General features: G+C 39.6%; 1 protein-coding gene across 8 annotated transcripts in view; it reads left to right on the forward strand.

Annotated features, from left to right (window-relative positions):
* Positions 1 to 23190, forward strand: part of diaph2 (diaphanous-related formin 2) — a 353656-nt gene that overhangs the window by 139286 nt on the left and 191180 nt on the right. For all 8 annotated transcript variants that reach the window (XM_014333843.2, XM_014333845.2, XM_014333847.2 and 5 more), the window contains one exon: positions 2011 to 2125. In XM_014333843.2, coding sequence (XP_014189329.1) covers positions 2011 to 2125 — 115 coding nt within the window. The remainder of the gene's footprint in view (positions 1 to 2010; positions 2126 to 23190) is intronic.

Raw genomic sequence — 23190 nt, forward strand, 5'->3', positions numbered from 1 at the left:
TTATATATTCTGTATATATAAAAACATTTTATGCGATTTACCTCAAAATACCTTTGTATTCGGTCTTGAAAAAATATGTGACTAATTCACAAGCTTTTATAGTGTCTTTGGTGCTTTGTTTACCTGCAATTCAGGACCTCACTTAAAAGAGAGATGGACTGTGGTTAGATTGTTTCATGTCATTACCTTGACTTAATAGCACAAAGTAGGAGCAGAAAAAAATTCTAAAGCACAAGCTGTTTTGTTGTGCTACTTTCATGTAGACGAAACCTTTTAGTTGGTTAGGTATTTGGTTAAGTATTTTTCTGTTGCTTTTATTTCTGTCGGTTTAAAAAAACAAGAAAAAAGAGTGCAGCCTGAAATCTGTGACTTCACAGACTCGCACTCTGCATAGTGTATATTGGCAGATATACATGTCCTAACCTTAATATAGTTGCAATTAAAGTAGTCACTTCTGGAATTTCAATGTGCTTTGATTAGTACTTCCTTTTTATTAATAGAGTTCAAAGGGCCAGGCGTGTCAATGACTGTCACACAAAAGTCATAGCCACCCTTTGATAAAATTCATGAGATCCCTGTCTGTTTTTCTGCTTTTCATGTTGTGGACAGTCAAATACCAACCCTAAAATTGCTACTATGCTGTGTCCCCCCCCATTGGTCACACGCAATTGTGCAAACTATAAATTGCTTCCACGTTCTAAACACTAGGAAAGCTAACATTAAGTCATTTTTAATATTTATCCATCCATCCATTCGCTCCCGCTTCTCCTTTTCAGGGTGGCGGGGGGCGCTGGAGCCTATCCCAGCTGTCATAGGGCGAGAGGCAGGGTACACCCTGGACAGGTCGCCAGTCTGTCGCAGGGCCAACACACAGGGACAGACAACCATTCACACTCACATTCACACCTAGTGACAATTTGGATTATCCAATTAACCTATCCCCACAAGCTGCTTGTCTTTGGACGGTGGGAGGAAGCCGGAGTACCCGGAGAGAACCCACGCAAACACGGGGAGAACATGCAAACTCCACACAGAAAGACCCCGGCCTGATGGTGGAATTGAACTCAGGACCTTCTTGCTGTGCAGCAACAGTGCTAACCACCGTGCCACCGTGCTGCCTTATTTATTTTTACACATTTATTTATTTATATTTACATATTTATTTCGGTAAAATTCTTTTTCTTGCTACAATAATTTGTAATTCTTGTGAAACAGCTGTTATACGCATATGCAATTCAAACAAAGCAAACAAACCTATTTTAGGCACATGTGTGCTATGTTTGTATACGTGGGTCGAATAGAAGCAAATAAGAGCACAGAGGTTATCTATCCCGGACACCAAAACAAGCTCATGATTGACTCTGCAACACTGTTATACTTATTACTGTTACTATACAGCATTGGGAGTAATGGACCAGAGCTAGATGGAGATTGGTCTGTGTTGCATGAGTGTTTTACTTAGACGTCTTTCAGTGTGAAATGACTGTGTTTTCGAAGATGGTTATTGGCAGCTTTGCACTGGGTCAAGTGCAAATTCGAGTGTTTGACAAAAAGCCACAGAAGTAGTCCTTTTAGGAGGTCTCATTATAGCACTTAATACGGTGTACAGCGGAAGTAGGCAAATGGTATAGATATTGATGATACACTACTACAGTCATTAGATGTGTTCATGTCTTGATCTTCCTTTACACGCCTCCATCTTCGTCTTTACTAAGCAGCCGTGTGATTCCTTCGATGTTGGTTTTTGTGTCTGTTCACTCGGGTAAAGTTTAGCATGCGGTTTCTCGTCATATGCAAATATTAATGTATCCCTCACGTTCTCCTGTTGCTGTTTGGTTATTTCTTGTTTGTCACTCAGATGCTAAAGATGCCACTCAAGGGCATGTGTGTGGCCGCACGCAGCAAAAACACTCACAAACTCCATCTCCAGTGAGAAGAACTTTTGAGTGGCAGCTTGGTGGAATGACGGTTTCTGATTGTGGTGATAATGGAATCCTTGTGTCATTGCAGATAGTGCCTCAGGAAATGGCAGAGAATTGCTTCTGGATCAAAGTCAAAGAAGAGAAGTTTGAGAATCCTGACCTATTTGCTCAGCTTTCCCTCTGCTTCTCCTCACAGAGCAAAGGTAAGGAGGCGTCATCTTTCTCCACCCCATCCTTAATTAGTCAACAGACATATGCTTCCTTTGGCGTCTTTTCTCACTTAAAACGTAATTGTCTCGACACCACCACCACTGTTTCTGTTTGGTCTCAGTTCAAATCTCTATGCCAGTTATGCATACCAATGCTTGTGTTTCACTGTGTTTATGTGTCTATGAGGAAGTTAAAATGCCAAGTAGCTCCTTTTTGTATTTGTTGTTTGTACCCGCTGAGTAGTTTCAGATCAGTGGTTTTTATTTTTGTGTGTGTGGACGTGCACAAACCCGAGCTTGTACATATATGTGTGAATCAAGAGCGGCCATGCTTGGTTTGGTTCTTGCCTTTTCCAGTCCAGTAGACCAATCTTCCATCAGGGAAGACGTGAAGGCTTTGGTGAAAGAAGCTCTGGGAATTTACTTGTCCCGGCCAGTTTGTTTCTCAGATACACAACCAGGCTACCTAACTTGCTGATGAACAACACAAGCAGTGCAGCGCAAGTTTGTTTTTATATGGAAGAATATGTGTGTGTATATGTGTGTGAAGGCACTTGATGTATTCCTCCCATGACAATTTGAGTGTTTTCCACTTCTTTGACAGTGAGCGTGTGCATGTGTGTTTGTGTATTTATGTGTGTGCAGCACACCCCTCTAATTCGAGCAACAGTGGGAGGGGAGAAGTCAGAGTCCTGTCAAGCGCAGAACAGTCAAATCGGAGCTCTGTCAGCATGTGTGGACATAACTATACAGAATCCTCCAACTTTTCTCTTATACCCACCATCTGTTTGGACACTAGTCAGCCTGGCAGCAGCTTCTTGCTCCGTCTTTCTCATAGCCTCCAGGTCTACAAACGAGAGTCGTCTCTTTTTTGTACTGTGAAATAAATAGCAATTTTCCCTTGGCTGCCGCAAGGTGATTTACCAGCATAATACAGATGGAAGGAGAATGTGGGCTGCAAAGAACAGTTATTGCAAAGCTTAATGAAGTGACAGGGATAGGCCTAGCAGTCATGCCACTCCCTTCTCATCTTTCACGAAGGGATATCTGCCAGGCGCTATAATTTTTAACATGTACTCTTTAACGCTGTTCAAGTAATTGAAGTGAAACCCTTTTTTTCTGCAGTTAACAGTTATTTACTTTTTCGTTTATTAGATTAATGAGTTGTTATCGAGGAAGAAAGTGTTCATATTAAGTGTAAATCAGCGCTACGCTTGGAGAGTGCAGTAAAAAATGTTTCCCATTGATTCTTATAATAAATTAGAACTTAACCTTTTTTTAGTTTCACAGACACATGGCTTTAATTCAGCTTTAAATGTCCTTTTAAATTCTTTATTAAAGCCACTTTCTCGCCCACTGGGGATTAAAAAAAACGTCTATAGATAGTCCTTGTTCCCGCTGGCAGGGTAGGAATTCATGATCCAGCATTTCCCCCGGGAGTTACCTTTGCTGGATCCCTATCAATTACCCCTGCAGCGGCTTCACTGAATCAGCTCTTTTTCCTCTATTGTTGAAACAGAACATGATTTGCTCATGAATGAAAAATGCTGTTTAATGTTGTATATCTTCCACCCCCCCCTCCCTTCCCTACAGTGAAGTTGAAAGTCAATGCGAAGGGCTTTGATGTAGATCGTATTGCAGAAAAGGTGCTAGATAGGATTTTACTAAAATGAGATAGTAGTTCATTTGTTTTCCTCTTCTCCATGTTTCATGCTTCATTCAGTTCAATCTGAGGATAAGCGTGCTTAAAAATGAAATATTTTATCTTAAAAAAGAATAAGTTTGACCTATATTGGTGTAAAGTTTTCGTCTATCTCAAGTCCAGTTGTTTAACTGAGAATGGTGAAGTTTAAAGGAGTTTTGGGGGTGGGGGGAGTTTCAGGTGTCGTGACCAGCACTAGCAAGATTAATTTCTGAGGTCTCGTACTCTCAGTGTAACCTCTCATTGTAGCTACGGACCATAAATCCTTTGTGCTGATTTGACAAACAAGTCACTAGTGAAAACCGACTTCATTTGTCTGGGATATTGCCCAGACAATATCCCTGTTTTTTTTGTTTTTTTTAAATAACACACACACACTTGTTGTTTTTTCTTTGCTTTTTTGTGGTCCCTCCATCTTTGCCACAAGATGTGGATATTTATAAGTCAAGCACACTTTGGGGGCCTAGTGTATCGTGAAAGATGAGGCAAGCAGGTGTAAATGCCTTCCCTGCAGAGCTGCCCTCAGAAAATGGTGCAAAAAAGGCTTCTGTTATCTCCACGTTTCTTGGGATTCTTGCTTGTTACTTGCATTGTTGAAGAACAACACTTTGGCAGTAAAAGAAAAAAAAAAGAATCACTTTAACAGCCCCCAATTTTCAGATGCTTATTGCGCTCAGAGGCCTCTAAAACAACTGAGAATGCTAGACTGTCATCTCCCCTGCTGCTTTTATGAGTCTTACTGTTTAATGAGTTTTACCAAGAAAAGGAAATGATAATCAGGAGGGATTTCAAGCCTGGCTTCAGTCTTTTAAAGTGGCTATTTTTTCTTTGTCATTTATTATAATATGTTTTTTCAACTTGATTGAAAACTTAAAACATAAGTCACTACTCTGGGTCTTAACTGACTAAGTCATACTTAACATTTCTTTTTCCGCCTTTGGATGTTGATAAACATAAAAAAGTTGTATTGCACATATTGAAAATATAGCAGTTCCATTTACCCAGCCCATTAAATGGATGTGGTCACGATTAAACCAGGATGTAGTTATGCAAAAGAAGGATTTTAGATAGTTATTCTAATGCTTTGAATAATGCCGGTCGGGGCTGCATCCTGAAAGGCATACGGTGTAAAAATCAAACATGAGGGAATCTAACAGCAGCCAAAATATACATGTAAATATACAGCACCTGTTAAATCAGTGCTCTCCAGTGATGCATTGTTGTGGTTACAAGTTTCAGTAACTTTGTATGATTACAAAGAATAAATACAGCATAAATAGTGAAAAAGACCTTCAAATGAATCATGCCCCCTCCAAGAAAAAAAGAAAAAGAAAGAAAACTTTAACTCAAGCCATCGTCATTCAAACGTACACAAATGTAACGGTTTAAGGCTGTACAGCAACACAATCCAGCTGTTTCATCCAAAGTTTCTTTATTGAACGACTTGGTGTTGATTCATATTTTTGCTGTAAGTGGAATCAGTGTTGGTCAAGTTACTTGAAAAAAGTAATCAGTAACTAATTACTGATTACTTCCCCAAAAAAGTTATCCCGTTACTTTACTGATTACTTATTTTCAAAAGTAATTAATTACTTAGTTACTTAGTTACTTAGTTACTTTTTAAAAACACGATTTACACCCTGAAGAGGTGATAAAGTGATAGATCTTTCAGCCCAATTCTACTTTTTCTGCATAATCCATCATACAGAATGTAATCAGATGGAAAAGTCTCTTTTTAAAACTTGTTTTATTAGTTTTAATCTTTTAACTTTATGCATCAAGCAATAATTTAACAATATGCAACATTCTCTGACTGGAAGAAATTAGTTTAACATTTAAACCTATTTTCTGCACATTCCAGCACATAAAATAAAATATTTTGTGTGTTTACACTCAGTCTTTCAAATAGATGCAAGTAAAACACAGCAGAAAATAAATAAAGTCAAAGACTCAGCGGTCCTGTTGCTCTATTTTCACCTGTAAAGCAGGAGTGGGGTAGGCGGAGGTTTACCCTGGTGCAGGTGTGCCGCGGTCAGTGGAAGAATCCGCGAGTTTCTCTGTGAGTTTCCCATTACGTCGTAGCTACTCGGTGCTTGTTGGAAGTTTAGGGGTTTTTTCGCTGTAAAAAGAAGTTTTCTTCCCACGCACAGCGGACACTCATGTTTTTGTCACTTTTTATGGAATCAAACTCAAAGTAAGGTCAGTACTTCCACGCTTTAAACGCTGCACGCTCATAGTTGATCTGCAGACAGCTGTTGCCACAAACGTCGCACTCGCTTACGTCACTGTCATGAGACATTCTCGCAAAAAAATCACGGTTTTAGTAACGCAGTAACGCAGTTACAAGTAACACATTACTACCCATCTCTGAGTGGAATACGCTTCTGTGGCTCCTATAAAGGGAAGAGCATTCAACCCGATTGTTTCAGCCTAGCTGTGCTTGATTCTGTTTTACTCTTGGAAGAATGCAGCATGTTGAAAATGTGTTACAACTGTGGACACTGATGTCGTGCCATCGTCTTCACCTTTGACACCATTTTGCAGTTTGTGATCAGACATTGTTTCCACCCCACAGAGCTGAACAAATGTGTTATCATAGAAATCTCGGTGTTTTATTAAAACCAGCCAAGTAATTGTGTATGATACAACACTTGGTCTCTGTAGAACAACTTGGACTCGATTGTAGAATTATCTTATTTTGCATTCAGATAGTTTTTTACCCTTTTGCTATTTGTCTTTTGTCTTATTCGATCTTCTCTGCCTTTACTCGGCTGTATCGGCTTTTCCCCTTTACACTCTTCCCCATTGACTTGGCTCTCTTTTTTTCTTTTACTCTCATCTCCCCTCAGTTCGCTTTATCAATCAGTGTGTTGCGCCTTTGTACGGCTCTTGGGATCAAAACAGATTCACTCTGGGATTGAATGCGTGTAGCCATGGCCTCCTGCATTTGAAAGGCAATTCATTCAGCTGGAACTTTGCGGTTCAATTTGAAACAAGATTGATGTTGGCAAACTTCACACCCCCTTTATTCCAAAATGTTTCCTCCATTGCCCTCATCAATTGGTGATGGACAAAGGGCATGTGCCAGTTTGTAATAGTGATGCCTGGGGGGGCTTCTCATCAGAAACAACACAGAGAAAGAAAGGAGATTACTCAACAACAACTGAAATCCCGACATGGACTGTATATTCCTTATGTGTCATATATAAGTTGCAGAGAGGAATATATATAAAGCCTATCCGAGCTATCATAGAGTGACAGGCGGCGCACATCCTTTTGTTGTTCGGGAATTATTTGTAAATTTAAAAAGGAAACAAAATCAAACACACACAAAGAAAAAGCGGTGTTAGGGATCTATCTAAGGTACACATATTGAAGTTTCAGTGTAAAGGTCAGCACTGAACTTGGCTTAAACCTGACTAAAGTGATGGCTGCAGTCATCCTGCCCCTCATAACAATAAATTAGATCAAATCCTCCAAGAGTTTTCCCCACTTTGACACCCATTTTTGCTTTACCTCCATCCCCACAGCTCTGCCCCTCACACATGCTCTCCCCTACTGAGCCAATGTGGTGTGCACACCAGCTGATTCTCAATCCCTGCTACAAAGCCCCAGCAGCAGGGCGGTAATGGCCCAGCCACAACGGCAGTAATGATGGAATCAGTGGGGGGTTTAGCTGGCTCTCTGACTCTTCCTAATAAGTCCCCTAATAACTCTGTTAACATCAGGGCTGACCTGGCCACCGGATCAAACACACTCACGCATGATCGGCCACCTCACCAGACACTCGGCAGCCTCTTAGACAAGAAAACTGTTGCTGACCAGTAGCCCCTGTAGTGCTTCTTCACTATACTTAACAGACGTTTTGGCTCACAAAACATAGCAGCAAATGTTGCAACAAGTGCTACGCAAATTATTTTAATCCCGTTAAGCGGTATTCATTTACTAACAATATGTCTCGGTGATAAAAACCTTGAAAAAGCTTGTTGCTCTTTTAAAAAACACATCCCTAGGCTATTGCTGAAGCTCTTCCTTTTCAGCTACACACAATGTAATAAGGACCTTAATCTAATGAGTTTAAGCTCAAGTGAAGACATTGTAGCCCACTGTGGGACAGTCTGCCTTGAATTGATAGCGTTTGTGCAATGATTAGCTTTTGATATCTTCTATGTCAAAGTGTTTGGGAGTCAAGCTTGATGGTTTGCCATGCTTCCCTGGAGTACACGGCTGTTTATTTCCGATTGTGTTAATTGAGAGGAGGGACCGTTCGCCAAGACAGCTTTCTCTGTGTCCTTATCCTGTGCTTTTCTTCTCCAGAAATCTCGTTCTTTCTTCTTTCTTATCTCGTCTTTCTCCGCTTTCTTCTGAAATCATCTCTTTGGACACGATGGTGTCCATCTGGAGCCGGGGCCAGCCTGGTAAAAAGACACCCACTCTCACTCTCAGCCTCATTGTTTAACAGCTCCAGTCTCTCACAAACAAGATCTCAATTGGCATTTTACCACATACTCATTTTGTAAATTGTCATCGGTGTCTGAGTGGAGAGATACTTCCCTTTTGGGTGAATTGTTTTGATTACCCGAGACCTTTCCTCACATTTCAATCACTCAATCATGCATTCCAGATTAAATGTCCATTATTACTTGAAACGAGGCTGTTTTGGAAAAGAAACGCCTCAAATTGTGCAATTTTCCACATTTTATGGGAAGGCCATTAATTGCTGGTGCAGGCAGGGGACATTTGTCTCAATAAAACACAAAACACCCCGATGTTCATTTCTCTCTGTTTGGGGCAGCGAGCTCACTGCGGATATCTGTGGGTCAGCCGTTTTCTTTGCTCATCCCTGCACATTTTTAATATATTACATATGAATGGAAATTAGGCCCTTAAATATTAATGACAAGTAATTGGTTTATTGTAGGAGACTATATTATGTGTGTGCATCTTTGTAAGAGAGTGAGTCAGCGAGAGAGAAATTTCCTCTCATTCCCACTTCATATTGCCTTGCTGTGATGTCCCACTGATTTTAATCTTCTCTTCTCAGATGAGAGCCATTCTGGCTATCATGGTGCACTTTAACTTTAGCCCTCTGAATATTAGCTTTCTTTGATACCTGCCGCTTACAGCCTCCCAAGTCTACATCCAGCTAACTTTTATGTGCCTTCAGGTAGACTGTAATGTTCATCAAAAAGCTGTCTCTTGAAAAATAAATATCCCCTATGCATCTAAATATTTTATTTCTTTTTCTTCATGCTCGCTCCCTCGGATAATCTCAGCTAACGGAAATTTGGGATATGTCAATCTTTCTTGTTATCGTTCTAATCTTTTTTATTCTCCACGGACCTTAAGAGGTATATATTTTCCATCAATTTGCCTTTATCTTCTCATCAACATTTTTAAGTATTCCCCTTTATTGAGCTTTTTCTTTATTTTCTCAGTACCCTTGTGACAAGGGAGGAGCCAAAGTAGCTTTTAGCGCACAAGCGTCTTTTCCCTTTTGATGGCAAACTAAGCTTGTTTTGTCGAGCTATATTTCTAGAGTGAAAATTGCGAGACATAAAGTCTATAAATACATGAGAGAAACGTTGAATGACATCTTGTATTTGTCAGTTATAAATACAGCTCCTTAGTTAAATGTTAAAGTTCCATTTGTTTTGCCGTCTTCACAATTGTGGCTGTGAATATCTTGGCCACTCTCCCTCACAGTTACCCTTACATGGTGTTTGCGGGTGTGTAATGCATAATAACAACCATGCTTCCCAAACATGTCAGAAAATTTTAATCTGTTCTAATGTAGCATCTAATAGAGTGAAAGGGGCATTTAGTTTTAAACAAACGGAAGAGTATCTGAAGTTGCTGTTTGTGTTTGTGCGTCTCCCTCGTGTTTCGTCCAGTAAATCTCCCGTCTGCACGCCTTCCTAATTGAGTGATAGGATTCTTATTAACAATGGGACTTGCCTTTAAAAAGATGACAATGTCAGCACTGTCGCTGGAGCTTTTCACATGAACAACCCCGGTGGAGCCTCATTAACTCACCCCCATGATCCCAAACAGAAGAATATGGAGCGCATATCTAATCCAGCTCAGAAGTACGAGTGCTAGAGCTGTGAGTTTTATAAGGAATCCGTAATGTGGGCTCACTGCTCGCTGTGTGTGCTTCATTGAGTGAAATTCAAAAGTTTTTAAAGTTTTGCCTTAAGTGTTGCTTTCATTAGCGTTGATAATGAAGTGGCTTGTCTGCATGCTGCATGGGTGATATTTATATGATTAATATATGTATACACTGACTGAGCGCTAGTACACATGTCTAACTCTGACCTGTCTGAACGCACTGTGGATCTACCTCCGTCTTGATTTTCATGTAGATAAAGATCAAAAGGTGCAGACAAACCTCTGTTTCTCCACTAGCTAACACAACGCCTGACAGTGCAGACTAGCCTGCCGAGTTTGTTACATGGCATTAAGTTTCATTTGTCTGTGAACCTCTTTGGTGGAATTGCTTTGTGACTACAAGAGGGCCAGGCTGTGACACTCCCACAGCCAATCTGGTTGGAACGGTACAGAGACGAGACGGAGCATCGCCGGGGGGAAGAGAGCAAGCGTGATGTCACAAGCAGGATAGTAAACAATCAGAGGCCTGCGTGTTCAAGATGGTGCCTCCTTGAATATAAACAATCATGACTTCTCATGCCAGAGTGCGGTAAATTTCTGCACAGATAGAAGAGGTTGAGGTAAGCGAAAGAGAGAATAAAGCAGACAGACCGTCGTGATTACAGATTGTGATCCAAAGTCACCTGAAAAACAAAACAAAACACTAAAAGCAGCGACACTTAGAGGAACTATATCAAACTTGGCACCGCTGGAATAAAACTTTTTTGTTACGTAAATATGGAATTGAGCTTTTTCAGATGCAGCAGTTAGTTAAAATATGTTGCTGTCAAAAACCAGTAAGACATCCTGACTAATGATGCTTTAGTCCCAGACGACCATTTTCAGAATATGCTAATGTAATATCCTGTATGATATAGTTGTCTTGAATTTTTCATTACTGAAGTAACTTCATTTTAGCATTCAGGATCAATACAGACTCTACAAAAAGCAAAGGAGCCTGCACTTTTTAAGTTTTTGATGAAGACCATCAAAAGCCCTGTGTCAGTGACCTACAGGAAGGATGTTTTCCAGTACTGTGTGCACAAATTAATGTTAAGACACTTTTGTTTATCCAGCTCAGTGAAAAGGTTGAGTGTTTTCTCTGGTCTTGTAAAGATTGAGCACCACCTCTCCACACCAGTCACATAAACTCTCCTTTAAACTTGTCTCAGTTTCCCTTCAGGAGACACTTATTGGTACAGTTAGCCTTTGCTTTTAGCCTTTCTTTTATTTATTTTACCTTTCTTGTTTGTACTTCTCCGTCCTCCCACTCCATCCCTTTATGTGCTCCTCACCATCTTTCACTACCTGTCATCTCGCTTGAACTTAAAGACGGTATCTTGTTTCTTTTTCCGCTTATCATTGTCTTGCCACTATATCCATAGCATGCAAATTTCTGTGTTTCATTTTCTGTGTGAATGTTTGTCTCTGTCTGTTTTCCATCACAGCATTAGGTTTAGACTCGGCTCTCTTTGGCAAAGTTTCCTCCCTCTGTCCCTAAAAGTTGACTCTCTCAGTAGGTGTAACAAAAAAAGGAGAAGAAAACTTAATAAATTAAAGAAAACTTTTTAAAGTTCATGTTATTAATTTGCTCATCTAACAAGCATATGGTCCAAACATATTTTAATTTTTTATTTATTACCTCTTTGCTTTTTTATTTGTTACTCTTGTGCCCTTGACGCCTTCTTATAAAAAAAGATGAATTTTGAATATAATGATTGAAAGTGTTAAACAAGCCACATAGTTACTATTAATGGCAGATGAGATTATAGATGCATCGCAAGTTGCAGTGCAGACTCATTGAATGGGAATCATGTTTTTCTCTAAAGCGCCATTTTTATAGATTATCTCCTCCTTTGTTCCCTCTTTTTGACCGTGTTTCATTAAACACAGTTTGAAAATGCAGAAAAAGCTAAAGCTGGAATGTGATAAATGTGCAGGAGACTGAGCAATGATGTTCAGCATCAACCATTATTTCAGTGTGCTTGTTTTTTGCCTTTGGTGCAGGCGTTTGCCTCTGTAAGCAAACACTTGATTCACAGAGTCAGAAGGTTTCTGTTCCTGCTGTGAGGCTATTCTCATACTTCAGCCATGTTAATCTGTGTGTCTTTTGGTAGTGTTTCACCCTTATTGCAGTTTTGCTCCACCTACACATGTTGAAGGAAGCAGTTCAGGACAGAGACAGTTTGCTTTTACACTTTACGTGAGCACACTGAAACCAGCTGTAACGCTGCAGCAATCAAGCACATTTTAACTAAGATTCAAAATGAGTATTAGCAATTCTGCACTGTTTACATATTTGTACAGATAATACCAGGGTGTTTTGGGAATGTTGTTTACTGAGACTTTCATGCAAATAAGGCCCCGTTGAACTGACTCAGTCCACAGTGGGTGGGCATGCTAATAAACATTGGATTTCAGTGAGTGTTTCATCATTTCCAAATTCTTCCCAGACCTCTGACCTCCGTTTTTCATCGCGGGATGAGGACCGACTGATGTCAAGGCCACGTTTAAATGTTTTGCTGCGTGGAAAGTAGAGGTCCAGTTGTAGTTGGAGACTATTAAGTAGCAGAGCTGGTGGTTTTAAAGATGTGGCAGATTACTTTGACTGCATGGATTTGCATTAAGTTGTTTCTGCTCTCTTGGCCTTTTTTTTATCACCTTTCCAACTCCCCTCCAATCCAGCTCAGTCTGAGGTAAAGCAGCTTATTAACCTTTCTGAGGCCGCAAGCATCCCCAGGATGGAAAGACGCCACAGACGTACTGTGTAAGACAAATTAACCTAAGAGGATTGATACACCTTGATTTTAATTACAATCACACGAGGCAGCAAAATGCATTGGATATTTCATGTCTGCTGCAAACATGAATATTACTATATATTGCTGTTTTATTAAAGTTCAGCTGTGCTGAAATGGAGCTCTAAGAAAAGCAATGAAAATGTTTCCAGCCAGTCAGTCTACACTTCTGCGTTCTTCACATCTTGTTACTATGATTTGAATTCTTATTATAATATTTTCTGTTAACCTAACATGTTGAATACAGAAATGTCAGCGTACCTCCTATTACTACCTCTTATTTGCGCTTTGCGACTAATGCTCTGTATCGCTGAGTTTAATGTCTCCTTTATACCTTGAAAGTGTTGGGACAATTTCCTAGCCATCCCTCAGATGGGTTCAAAAAATTTGCCATATGTGTTCGATTATGCAGGACTGCACTGCATTACTGTGCAAGAAACCTTACTGCACAGTTGTTCATTTACACTCATCCCCGTGTAGATTGGTGCCAGTGGACATATAATTCTCCTAAGGCGTATTCCTTTCATCTATCAGGTATCTGCCCCAAGCGATCAGTGCCAATTTCTCCCAAGCAAATGTATATCTTTTATAAATCTGCTACAGCTGTGTCTGTAATTGACTACCTATAATTGAATATGTGAAGCCCTCCCCTCCAATGTAATTAAGTCCCACTGTTAGGTGAATGCGATATGAAGACAAGCACATACCAGTCACCTTGTGGCCCATTATTCTGCCCCTAAAATGGGTATTTCACCCTCTATGAAAGAGAAAAACAATTTGCTTCACAACACTCTCCTTATGTACTTACCAGATTAGTTTAATGTGAGTTAGACAAGCAGATAGTAGATTTTGGTGTGTTTTTTCTCCCTCTTTTTTAAGAGTCTTGCCCCATTCTTGTGAGGGTCCCTTGAGGAATTTCTTCAAATTTGGTTCAACTGTTCATTTGTACTCAAGGATGAACTTTGATAAAGGTCACTGCGACCTCACATCCATATAATTCTTGTAAACGAGACGTACCAGGAGCCCACAGTGGGATTTTCGATAGACATGGGAACTCTAGGATGAACCGATTTCATTTAAATGGCTAAAGATCAAGGTCATTGTGACTCCACAAAACACAATTTACCCATAACTCAATAATTTATATGCTAATTATGAAAACATTTCACCTAAATGTCTACCATGATGAGATAATAAGGCGAGACCTTTTATATATTTGGGTTTCTAGTAATGAAAGTAAAATTCACTGCTGTTGTATAGATTATATGTGGTGCATATAAAGAATTTTACAGCAGCATTTATATTTAAATCAGAGTCGACTGTCATTGCATCAGTTTTGCATTCTGTTAGGAATCGGTGTTATTGAACAACAACAAAAAATCAGCTTTAATATGTTTATTAAATTCCTTCAAAGTGTTGACTAAAAATGATCTGGACAGTCATGGGTGTAAAGTGCAACTTTTAGTGGTTGCCAGAGGCGAACAATCGCAAGGCGGCATTTCTAGTGTAATCGCTGCACTGACTGTAATGAGCGCTGATGGCAGGCAGAGAACAGGGGCAGCAAAAATACTCTGGGGTTAATTGTTTGTTTTTGAGGACTCCAGTTTGCCTTTCTCTACTGGCTTTAGCCAAAGCTTGCACACCGGTGGAAGCAAAGGCACGTGCAGGATGTGATGAGCTAGTGGTGTAGTGGATGACTAAGCAGGGCACCCTGGCCCACCCATAAGTCCCTCTCTACATCTGAGGCTGAATTTGTTCATTAAAGGTGCAGGAGTCTGTTTGACCTTAGGCAAATCTCCGATGACCCCTTTCCCTGTAAATGCTTCATTAGCTTTGCTTCACCCATATTGGACTGCCGTATTTAGTCTAAGCTTCTACTTGCTCCACCTAAATTGTATACATAGTGTGTTTGTGTGTGTGCTGGTGCGTGTGCATATTTGTATGTGTGTTAATGAGGGCTCCTGGTGGTGTGTAATTAACACAACAACAAATGTCCCTAAAGGGTAAGATTAACGTTGAACACATTAGACACAATGGAGCTCGGGAGAGACTTTTTTTTTTGGCAATTAAATGTTTTGTGTGTGTGTGTGTGTGTGTGTGTGTGTGTGTGTGTGTGTGTGTGTGTGTGTGTGTGTCAGACCATAACTCATGTTGGCTGTATTGCTGCCATTTCTGTCTCTCAGACATACACACATACACGTGAGCACACAGTCACACAAAGCCAGCAGTCCCTCTGGATTTGCGGGCTCCTCACATGCAGGCTGGCAGGATTCTGTCTGCCTTCCTTTTCCCGACCGCCTCCTCCACACAACCTGGTCCAACAAAGATAAACACATGCTGGGTAGATTATTAGAGAAGTACCAGGGCCCCACAGCAGAGCAGCCAGTGCACAATTGTGCTTCGAACGTGGTGGTACCTTGTAGAATCCGATGCATTCACCCCCAGGGTGTTCTGATACATACTTAGACACAGGTGGGCGCTGATACCGGCATGTGAGCTACAACAGACTCCGCTGACATTTCATTGTCAAAGAAACTCCCGGCACATTGTTTTCACTAATGGCATTTCTGCTGGTTTAGATGCTTTAGCAGCTTTAAAGGTAAGCGGAAAAATGGCGTTTTTAAAAAAAAATGATATTGGTTATTACACAGATGTGCAGTGCAGTAAAAACATCGGCATTTTCTTAATCTCGTCAAGATGACACAACTCATCTTGGACTACACAAGAATTCCAGTGATGATAATGATGATGAGTAAACCACTTTTAGACATTAACTGCACAATATCCCAAGCGAGTGCTGATTGAGAGACCTAAATAGCCTTCACTCAGCAGAAGCACTCTCCATCTTCCATCTTGTCTTTATGCTAAGATAATATTAGCATTGGAACGCCAAGCTCACGGAAAATGACAGGTCTGGAATTAGAGTTTTTCTCTTAATTTTAGTGTCTGTGAAAGAAAAAGGGTTTAAAAAAAGGGTTTAATTGCAAGATAGTTGGGAGCATTCGTGATCATTTTAACTTTAACATCATTATGTAAATTGAATGTATCTGGGACTACTGGTTAAGCAGATGCTAGTGACGACAGATCTAGATGATGCTCTTAACAGTTTATTTTTAATTTTTTTTAGGTGCCCTGAACCTAATCTCCCTCTTACCATACGTTTGTAGCTGTGGGATTGCATTAATTGCGGAGCGATTTTTCTTCATATCTCTTCATACTAAATTTAAATGTAAATCCTCATTTAAAGCCGATATTTCGGAGCGTTCTTCCTGAGCGCTCCCAGATCCTTCATGGGGTTTGCACCTTTTTTTACTCTAAATGAGTTTTGCACCCAAACTTGTGTATGCTTAAGAAATAAACGTGCTCTAAGCATGGTTCTGTGTCCAGGGAAGAGTCGAGGGAATAGTAAGAGATGCCATTGTTTTATTAACCACTTTCACTTGAAGATGTGTGGAAGCAGTAAGCACCTGAACAGCAAATGGAGATGTAAATGGTGAACATGTGAAAGAGATGTTTAAAGGAGTGACATTACTTGAGATGAAAGTGATGATAAAGGGAAAGGGATGTGATAACTACACCGGTGCAGGCTGTTATTGCTGCTGAAAATGATAACCTATCTCAGTGGAGCATTTGTGTATACATCACCACACTTTCGTCAACTGTATTAGACCAGGATTTAGCTGTGGAAGGAAACATTACTCCCCTATTACTTTGATATTTTGTTGAGTTTACTGACATGTGTCTGGAAAAACTGTGGGATTTTTAAAAGGTTAAGTAGTGTCTGAGATTGACAGCAGTGGTATTCAGTGGATCAAAAGTAAATGTATGGAGATGTGTGGCCTATTTTGTCTACCATATGGCACACGGGACATGAAACACACACCAGAGGATACCCACAGTGGCCTTGACAGGCGTCCTGTGCCTCTATCATTGTGTTGTCTGTTGTAATTAGGAAAAACATGCTGTCAAACCAACAATAAACACTCGTTTAGTCATGTCTGAAATTTTCTCTGCTGAATGTGGCTTGATGTCATTGTCCTTTAGCACAGAAAAAAAATAAGTCCCAATTATTGTAACACATTCTCACCAGAAAACCTGAATAGCTCTTTGCTAGCAGTGCTGTAATTCAAGGTCTCTTAAGCTTTTAATCACTAATCAAAGCTGGCAGGTCAGGGGTGTATTGCTACCTTCCAACAATCATTACTTAACAAGCTGTCAAACCTGGAGAAAAAATATTCATGTTATCTGGTGTTAGACGCAGTTAGCACGTGTCCCACGCAACATGTGAACTTGTCATTTATCTGCTAAAAGAGCTTAAATATGCACATAGGGGTAGTTGATGTTTATTTAGCCCTGCAAACAGAAAGAAAGTTTCAAGGTGTTGGTTATTATGTTCAAAGTATAAACATGCTGGAAAATGCGTATTAGAAGTACATACATTTCATTATGGAGTTTGCTTCACATCCAGAAATCCTTTTTCCCTCATTATGATTAAGATCGTTATGATGGAATTCAACTACAAAATCAAGCAAGTTTGTGTTTCTATAAAGTTATACCTAATAAATATTTGGTAGAATAGTTTTAGTGTTATTGGTAAATTTTCGATTTAACAGTATTTAATTAATTTATATTATTAAACTCGTCATATAGCAGGTTACTGGAGCCATACACAACTCTGAGTAGATATGGCAAATAGCCATGAACATAATAATGAATATAAACTCAATCAGTCAATCTGTTTTGGTCTTCCTGTATTAAATGGAAAAGCATTCAGTATTTTTTTTTTTACTTAATCTGATACTGATTTCAGTCTCGTTAGGTTAGTATTTTTTAACTCTTTATTTACAAAATGATTTTCTCCCTTTCTTACTTTTAATCTAAGTACTGGGAGGTTGTTTTTTTTTTGTTAATTAAAATCCCAAAAATGTAATTGTTTTCAAACTGGATAAAAATCACTGTGTGCTACAGAAAACCATAAGCACTGCATTCTGATCTTCCTTTTTAGCTTCAGTACCTTTGTCGTATGGTACTTGCATACCACAGTGAGTGTTTGATTGAAATGATTTTTGCCTGTCACCATTCCACTTGCAGTTATCAGTTTCCTTCTACCAGTTGGGGGCACTGTGATACAGGCCAATAGCTAAAACCTCTCTGAGGTTTGAATCTGTGGTTCATGGTGAGAAGTGCACATTCTCTATAGTCTCATTGGAGCTTTTAAAAATATCATATATATATATATATATATATATACACCTATGGAACACAGACCTGACATCAAGATTTAATCAGATCACACAGCGAGAGGTTTCTATAACATTAACTTTCCGATGTTTCATTTCCAATAGGAGGAAGGGTTTTCAATACCACGGTCAATCTGTTTTTTAATCTGATCAGGGTTTGTGTCAAGTTGAGTTGAACCTTTCCTCTCAGGAACTTGTGCCTGCAAGACTACAAGTTCAGTCTTGAATATCACTGAGAAGATAAAATTAGGCCAAGGAATGTTCACTCCTTTGCAATATATGTGGAGACAGCTTAGAAAAACAGTGAGCTGAAGGAAAGGCCAAACTGTTCCTTAAAATGTAGTGTTTGAGATTTGAAATGTTGAAAGGTTATGTGATACACAGAGTTAGGGTAAGAAAACTATGTTATCAGAAACAACTGGAACACCGTTTTATGGCTTAATTAGATTCATTATCTCAGTATGGAACATTTTATTTCCTCAGATATTCTCCTCGCAGTCAGGCAGACATGTAACGAGCCTACACACGTGTCATTGTATACGGTATAATTGGCCTGATTTTAAAAAAAGAGAGAGAAAAAAGGATAGTATCTTGAAGCAATCGCAAAACCATTGTGGACTTACTAATTAGTTTGAAATGTTTAAAGAGATTTAATTAAAATTAATGGGTCTCATGAGTCTGAGACGTATGCAAACAATATTTACACATGTCAACAAATTAAGTGGTGTTTAGCTTTGACTTTATCATAATAAAAATGATAATGTGAAGAGCTCGTGTTAAGTAACTTGCGTTATGTATGTAAAACAAGTGCAGTTCTATGGTTAATGACTGTTGTCATCTTATGTTATGGCATACAGTAATGTTAATTCAGGTTAAATATATTTTAAAGTGTTCATTCAACAATTCATTTACCATTATAAAAAGTAAAAAAAAAGCACGTGTGGTATTTAGGTGCAGGTCATTCGCTCTTTAACGCTGCAACATGTTGATACACTGCAGTGTGTATGTGAGTCTCCAAAAGCCGATTCTGTTCTTCTGGACGTAGCGTTTTCAAGAAACGAAAAAAACTGAAAACGCTACGTCCAGATGAACAGAATCAGCTTTTGGAGATTTACTTACCTGGATGATTGAGAATGCATCAAGATGTCTGTGTGATTATCAGTTATCAAATGACATTGTATCTAGCGTGTCCCACGTTTGGTATGGCTTCAAATAAAAAAAAAAAGGAAATTAAATTTTGACATCCTTGGAAAACTGTAATCTCCCAAGAACAGAGAATATTTCCACTAGTGTTTGTTTTACACAACAGTTTAAACTGACACGGTGGTGGCCTTATAACAAAACACTGGAGAACAAAAAGGTTAGCATTCCACTAATGCCATCCCAATGTGAATGCTCCAACTTGGACACGGTTATGTTTGATTCATGCATTCTGATCCACTTTGCTTTGTTGTCCTTTTTCCTCCTTCTGCTGTAGCATTTGGTATTCCTCCAAAACTTTGTATGATGAACTAGAGGGCTTTAAATCTGAAGCAGTTACAGGAAGTGTGGAGTTTGTATTAACAGCCCGATGCAGTAAATTTCACAGCGCAAAAACGGAAGAGAGCAAACCAAGGCTTTGTGCTAAAATATTAACAGTTACAGTTATCAGGTGGGAGGACTTAACAGAAATAACAGCTCACTTATGAGAGGAAAGTCTGTATACAGCAATGCTTATCAAGGTTCTATAAATGTTCCCATAGATAGTGGTCAGCTGCACTTTCATGAGTGGACAAATTTGTGATTTGCTGCACAGTTGATTGTGAGTTTTTAACTTAAGATAAAATTGGTGCGGATGGGTTAAATGGGTTAATTAGGCTGCTTGGTTGAATGTCTAAAGCCTGACCAGTAGAGAGGCGGAGAGGGAAAAGGCAACTACCTCAGGCTTTTCTTGTCCTTGCTTGTCTTTCCTTGGCAAGTCATTATTGACTGTCCAGGAAGATGCACAATATGCACTTGGTTTCTCTTGCATCCTGATCAGAATCTTAAAGGCATTAGTTTTCTGAACATGTATATTGTTTGTCAAGCTTGCAGTCCTATAATGTAAAGAGTGAAGTACACCTTTCCTTTTTGCCTTCGAGAGAGGCGAAATGCAAATAATGAGTAGAGCTATGATGAGTGTGGGTGTATTTCACTGGATTTGCTGAAGCTCACACACAATATGTGAAGGTTAATTTTGCATGGAGAATTGTTTGCATCTAAAGATAACTTGCATATTTGTTCAGGTACATTAAATGTAGGATTGAAATAGAAATTGCACTCGGCCTGCATTATTTAGTAGTCAGTGAAAACAGTGCGCGGTGAAATAGTGGTACAGCCAAACGAACACTGTTTCTTTGAGTCCATTGCTGATGTTTGGAGCTTAAACAAAAAAGACTTACTAATATTAATGTGTCAATGCAGGGTCTCTTTTTTTCCTCACAAAATTTGCTATGACATCAGCCTCAGACCTTGGAAATATGTCTTTTAGCAATGCGCCATAATCAGTTAACATGGCTGATACGGGCCAATATATTGATGCATCTATTATTCAATATAACACTGAATCTCAAAAGGTGCATTGTATTTTAAGTTAAAGACCCTATAATAATACAGAGAAAACTTAACAACCCTCTATGAGCAAGGACTTGGCGACAGTGGGAAGGAAAAACTTCAGTTTAACAGGAAGAAACCTCCGGCAGAAAAAGGCTCAGGGAGGGGCGGGGCCATCTGTTGTGGGTGAGGGGAGGGAGACGTGACAAAAGACGAGCTGTGGAAGAGAGCGAGAGATTAATAATAACTAATGCTCAAATGTGTAAAGCGTTGAATAAACACTGTACTATCAAAAACACAGCATGTTTGGTACAGTGGCGCAAAGATGCGATAATGTAACCCAGAGAATGTTTGTGAGAGAAAATATAAGCAGCATGATGGATATCTGCCTTTGAGCATTTCTGCATTGAGTCGTGTATCACACTTTGCACACGACTACTCTAACAACTGATTTATCCTTTATTTTATATAAACATTACGTGCAATTTCTAATTTCTCAAAATAAAGCCCCAAACTATCAGGCTATTGCGATTGTTTGCTCAATTTTACTAAAACCTTGACACTTGCAACCTGTTACTGTAAGCGAATCAGTAATCAGAAAATCAAACCGAAAGGTGTGGATCATTTTACAATATTGTTACGAAAGCTACTGGTGGGATTTCCAATTAAGATGCAATCTGTTATCTGTTCAGACGACTAATAAGCACAACAAAGCCATTGAGGGGACCCCCTGGAATTCATATCAGACCACTTGAAATAAGCATCGAGTCCTCCTATCTGATGCACTGCCAGTACCTGTTCACTTTCCCAATTAAAACCGAGGCAAATTGTTGTGCTGTTAATAAAGATTGTTTTAGTTATACTGTCATCGTGACATATAATGGGCGGACGCCAGCTAACTGTGTGGGCTGAGAACATTTCATGTTGTTTGCGGTGATCTTTTCATCTCAGATCCATGTGCATGTGCTTGCGCCCGTATATGTGTGTGGATAAACATAGCCGCATGCTATGAGAAGCTATCATGGGTCAACATGGAGGTGTTCTTTTGTGGTAATTAGGACTGTGCCACTCCGAATCAGACGCAGAGGCCACCAGTGAAAGCACAGCATTGATGACCTTCACTTTATGAGAAAGCCAATTACAACATGAAAAGAATGAGAAAAAGGAGCGAAAGTGGCATGAAAGTGAGGCGCAAACAGACGAAGACAAGGACATGTTTTAATCCTGTTTCACTTCAAATTTTGTTTTTAGCATTTTTGGGCCTTGTAACAGAATGTGACTAAAGCTTTCAAACAAATATTGGAAGTAATTGTTACGTTTTAGGTTGCTTTGCTTTGATTTGTGCCTGTCTATGTGTATGTGTGCATCTGCATGTACATGTGGGTGGATGCTAGCAGTCCATTTGCCTGCAATGTTTGTTTGTCATTTCGAAACGTATAATTTTAGTGCTTTGCTTCGCCAGAAAGACGATGTCTAACACTTGAGGCATGCAAACATGGAGTAATAAATACAAAAGCGCTACAAAACTATAGCCTCAGACGTAACGTTATCAATATGTTGCTGTTATTGAGTCGGTCCCATCTGCATGTGCAGACGTAGTTGTCTGCATGCATGAGGATTACTCCTTTAACAGGGAAACTTGCTGGCTCAGCAGGGGGAGGTATGAGAATTTCTGGCTCCGTTGAAGGTTGATAGGCCCACATACACACATCCCCTCAGAGATTACGCACTGTGGGCAAGCCTCTCCTCAGGGCAAATGGCACTCAGGGAAAATATGTCTCATCCATACCATGCCTCTTATCTCTTCTGCTGATATAAGCCTAACATGCATGAAGACAGGGCAACCTATTTTGGTACATACAGAAATATTTGTGTACGTACACATATACTGAGAGAAAGACACAGTCATACAGAAAAGAGTGACTGAATCCAGATTGTTTCAGGGCAGAGTGGGGGGGCTAAAGTAGATGCTGTAGTTTAATTAGGCTCTGACAGCACCCACTGAGAATTGCTCCTGAATTTGACACTGTTTTTCAAATGTCATCGTCGAGTGCTCGACTTAGAATGAAATGGGAGTCATTATTCAAACTGTGTCACGTTCATGTTGTTTTATTTTTTTCTGCTTTCATTTCCTCGGAATAGAATTGTAATTAACAGTGATTTAATAACTATGTGCCACACGATGGCTGCAGTACGATCTCTTCAGAATGACCTGTCAGCTGGAGAATCTACAAATACACAGTCAGCAAATGTGAGCAAATGAAAACAATTTGATAGCCACTGATGGCCAACCGAAACCACAACAAGAATAATTTGTGATTATTTTTGTACATGTGCATGAGACAGCTGTCAACCTGTGCATTTTAAATGGTGGCTGTACACTCCCACCCCTCAGTATTTTGATAGAAGTGAAAAGCAAAGCAGAGATATGTTCATGTTGTATATACTGACTTGTCAAATCGTGTTTTCCTACCTGCTTTGTCTGCTACCCGTTTCAGCAAACATATGGTGTCATTGCCCTTGGCGCCATTAAATAAAGCAACATTTAATTTCAGTCATAGCTGTTATGAATAACCCAAGCCATGACCTGAAAAGGAA

This window comes from Haplochromis burtoni, unplaced genomic scaffold (genome assembly GCF_018398535.1).
Source record: "Haplochromis burtoni strain Fernald_Lab_line unplaced genomic scaffold, NCSU_Asbu1 Contig_4, whole genome shotgun sequence".
NCBI lineage: Eukaryota > Metazoa > Chordata > Actinopteri > Cichliformes > Cichlidae > Haplochromis > Haplochromis burtoni.